The sequence below is a fragment of the Trypanosoma theileri genome (assembly GCF_002087225.1).
Source record: "Trypanosoma theileri isolate Edinburgh chromosome Unknown TM35_Tth_194_V1, whole genome shotgun sequence".
In the NCBI taxonomy this organism is placed as follows: domain Eukaryota; phylum Euglenozoa; class Kinetoplastea; order Trypanosomatida; family Trypanosomatidae; genus Trypanosoma; species Trypanosoma theileri.
The window spans coordinates 724-3,570 of NW_021640036.1; the positions used below are offsets into that span (position 1 = coordinate 724).

A 2,847-nucleotide genomic window follows, 5' to 3' on the forward strand; every position below is an offset into this window, starting at 1 on the left:
TAATAATAATAATAATAATAATAATAATAATAATAATAATAATAAAGATATTGGTAGTGGTGGTTCTCCCAACAGTAAGAATAGGAATCTCAACAATATGAGTGAAATGGAATCTCATACACTCTCTTGGCAGAGTGTCATGCGGGAGGCGGCGAGAAAATCATCTGAATTGTTTACAACGAAAACAATGCATACAATTAATAGAATAACAAGTAGTGATATGAATAGAAACAGAAATCCACATCGTTATTATTATGATGATGGTGTTGGACGTCCGTGTTTGTGGAATCTTCGCGGTGTTGGGGCTTCTAGTGAAGGACTCACAGAATTGCAGGATATCCTCACATCATCCTCATATTCTTCTTCTTCTACACTTCCTAGTTTATCAAGATCGGTATTAACATCAACTAGAATTACGAGTGTAAATGTCTCTGGTGGATTAGGATTGGGAGGTCCACGTGTTTCTCTCTTTGCCCCTTCACAAGTGGTGGGTATTCGACTGCGTGAGTGTTTACAAAAAGCCGAGCGGCTTCTCTCTGTGAATGCATTTACGCAACACTTTGAACGGCATGGTGTTTGTGCAGATGATATGCGGGAGGCGGTTGTGCGATTGTGGGATACGGTAAATGCTTATACACCGCTAGAGGAAGAAGAAGAAGAAGAAGAGGAAGAAGAGGAGGAATATTGAAAGAGGGACTAATATATATATATAGGCGTACATAGATATTATACATATAATAGAGAGAGTAAGAGTGAGAAGAATAGAATTATTGGAAAAGGAGTATATATATATATATATATATATATTGTGTTTTTTTGTATTTATGTTATTATGTATTTAATTGATGGATTTTTTTTTTTGCTTCTTTGTTTCTTCATCTGCCTTTTTCTTTTCTTTTTCTTTTTCTTCTTACTTATTTATTGGGGATTTTCTTTGTTTTAAATAAAAGGGAAAGACGAGGGGAAAAAAGAAAAGAAACTATTGCCATTACACACCAAGAGATAGAAATAAACTACCATAAAAAGGAATTCTTATTTCTTTTTTTTTTTCTTTTTTTTTTGTTTGAGCGTGTAGAATAGCTCATTCCTTTATTTTCCTCTATTTCGCAACACAAGCAATCTTCACAAGGAACCAATATATTTATATATATTGCGTAAAAGGGTGAATATTGCCAATAACAACAAGAAGAAAAGAGCAATAATAAACAAAAGAAGAAGAAGAATATCTTTTGTTTATTACTATTTTTATTATTAGAGCCACCTAGTGGAAATTTCCCAGTGAACAAACACACAAAATAAAGAAAGAAAGAACGAACGAACAAAGAGGAGGAAAATAAATAAGGAATAAATATAAAGTAGAAGAAGAAAAGAAAAGAGAATATAGAAACAAAAAAGGGAAAAAAAAGAAAAGCGTAAAGGCAGCAGTAAACAACAAGTGAAAAGGGAAAAGAAACATATTATATATATTTATTTATATATTTATATAGATAAATATATATATATATATATATATATATATATATATATGTCCACTGTATCCTCACATCTCCACCGACGGCGTTTTCAACACAACCCGTATGCTGTCCAACTCCTAGATGTATCCTCTGAAGAGGTCAGCAGTCAAAGCAACAGCAACAGCAATAATAATAATACTACTACTAATAATAACAGTGAGAATGTATACAGTCGAGCAGCATTGGATTTTCTCAACGCCGCCTCTTATGTGGAAGATACACTCTCTCTCTCTCATACAAAACACTTTGATGCGATGGATCTTATTCACGATCGAATGACAAGTACGGAGTGTGAGGGCGGTATTTCAGATGTGGGCAGTAGTGATGAAACCAGCCGCACCGCCTCTTCTTCACTTCCTCTTTTTACCCATATGAATACAATCAATCATCATAATATGAATAACAATAATAATAATAATAATAATAATAATAATACTACACATATGTATCCAACAATGAATCCATCCACTTCTACTACCACTACTACTACTACAACTAATACAATGATGCGGATGAGTCCCACACCACTTCCATCGTCCATGATGATGATGTCCACAACAACGGCAGCTTCAAGTATGATGTCAACAACAACAACAACAACAAGTCGTGTGGTTCGTTACGCCTCTGTGGATTTCCGCTTTGGCAGTGCGTGGTTTGTTGCCCCCTTCCGCACCGCCGTTGGGGAGATGGTGGTGGTGGAATATCCACACAACGGGAGTTTACATCTCGGCCTGGTGAGTTGCATCACCACAAGTGTGCCGCCCACACTCGCCCCACTCATTCTCCCTCTTAATTCTTCTATTCCCAATACTAATACTAATAATACTAATAATAATAATCCGATGACGAATGCAAGTCTGCATAGTCTTCCCAATATGAATAACAGTCATGTGGATGAGGAGACCAGTAGTAGTGGTGGGATGCAGCATTTGGGATTTTCCGCTAGTGGGATGTTAACAGAGGAGGAGCGCCATCAACATTGCCCACGATTACTTCGGCATGCGCGGGATTTTGATCGGCAGACAAAATTGGAACTCCGCTCACATGATATTGCCTCTCTGAAGAGTGCGCAGGAACTCGCTGTGGAGATGCAGGCGCCAGTCACTTTTTTGGATGCGGAGTGGCTTCTCGATCTCACCGCCGTTACTTTTCTGGTGAATGTGTGGGGGGAAATGACACTTGTGGATAAACTCGCAGATGAGTTGGCCGCCTTGGAAGGGGCGGAAGTCGTATTTACATATCCCGCTCTCAACTAAGATAAGAAAGTGAGAGATTCCCCTCTATACGTATTATTATTATTATTATTATTATTATTATTATTATTATTATTATT

General features: G+C 37.1%; 2 protein-coding genes across 2 annotated transcripts; both read left to right on the forward strand.

Moving 5' to 3' along the window:
• Positions 1-97: 97 nt before the first annotated feature.
• On the forward strand, positions 98-688 carry TM35_001941000 (delta tubulin; the record flags this gene model as incomplete). Its single annotated transcript, XM_029031994.1, has 1 exon — positions 98-688. One exon carries the CDS (start codon positions 98-100, stop codon positions 686-688), a length of 591 nt encoding a protein of 196 aa, XP_028876711.1.
• Positions 689-1,525: 837 nt separating this feature from the next.
• On the forward strand, positions 1,526-2,770 carry TM35_001941010 (uncharacterized protein; the record flags this gene model as incomplete). Its single annotated transcript, XM_029031995.1, has 1 exon — positions 1,526-2,770. One exon carries the CDS (start codon positions 1,526-1,528, stop codon positions 2,768-2,770), a length of 1,245 nt encoding a protein of 414 aa, XP_028876712.1.
• Positions 2,771-2,847: the final 77 nt, after the last annotated feature.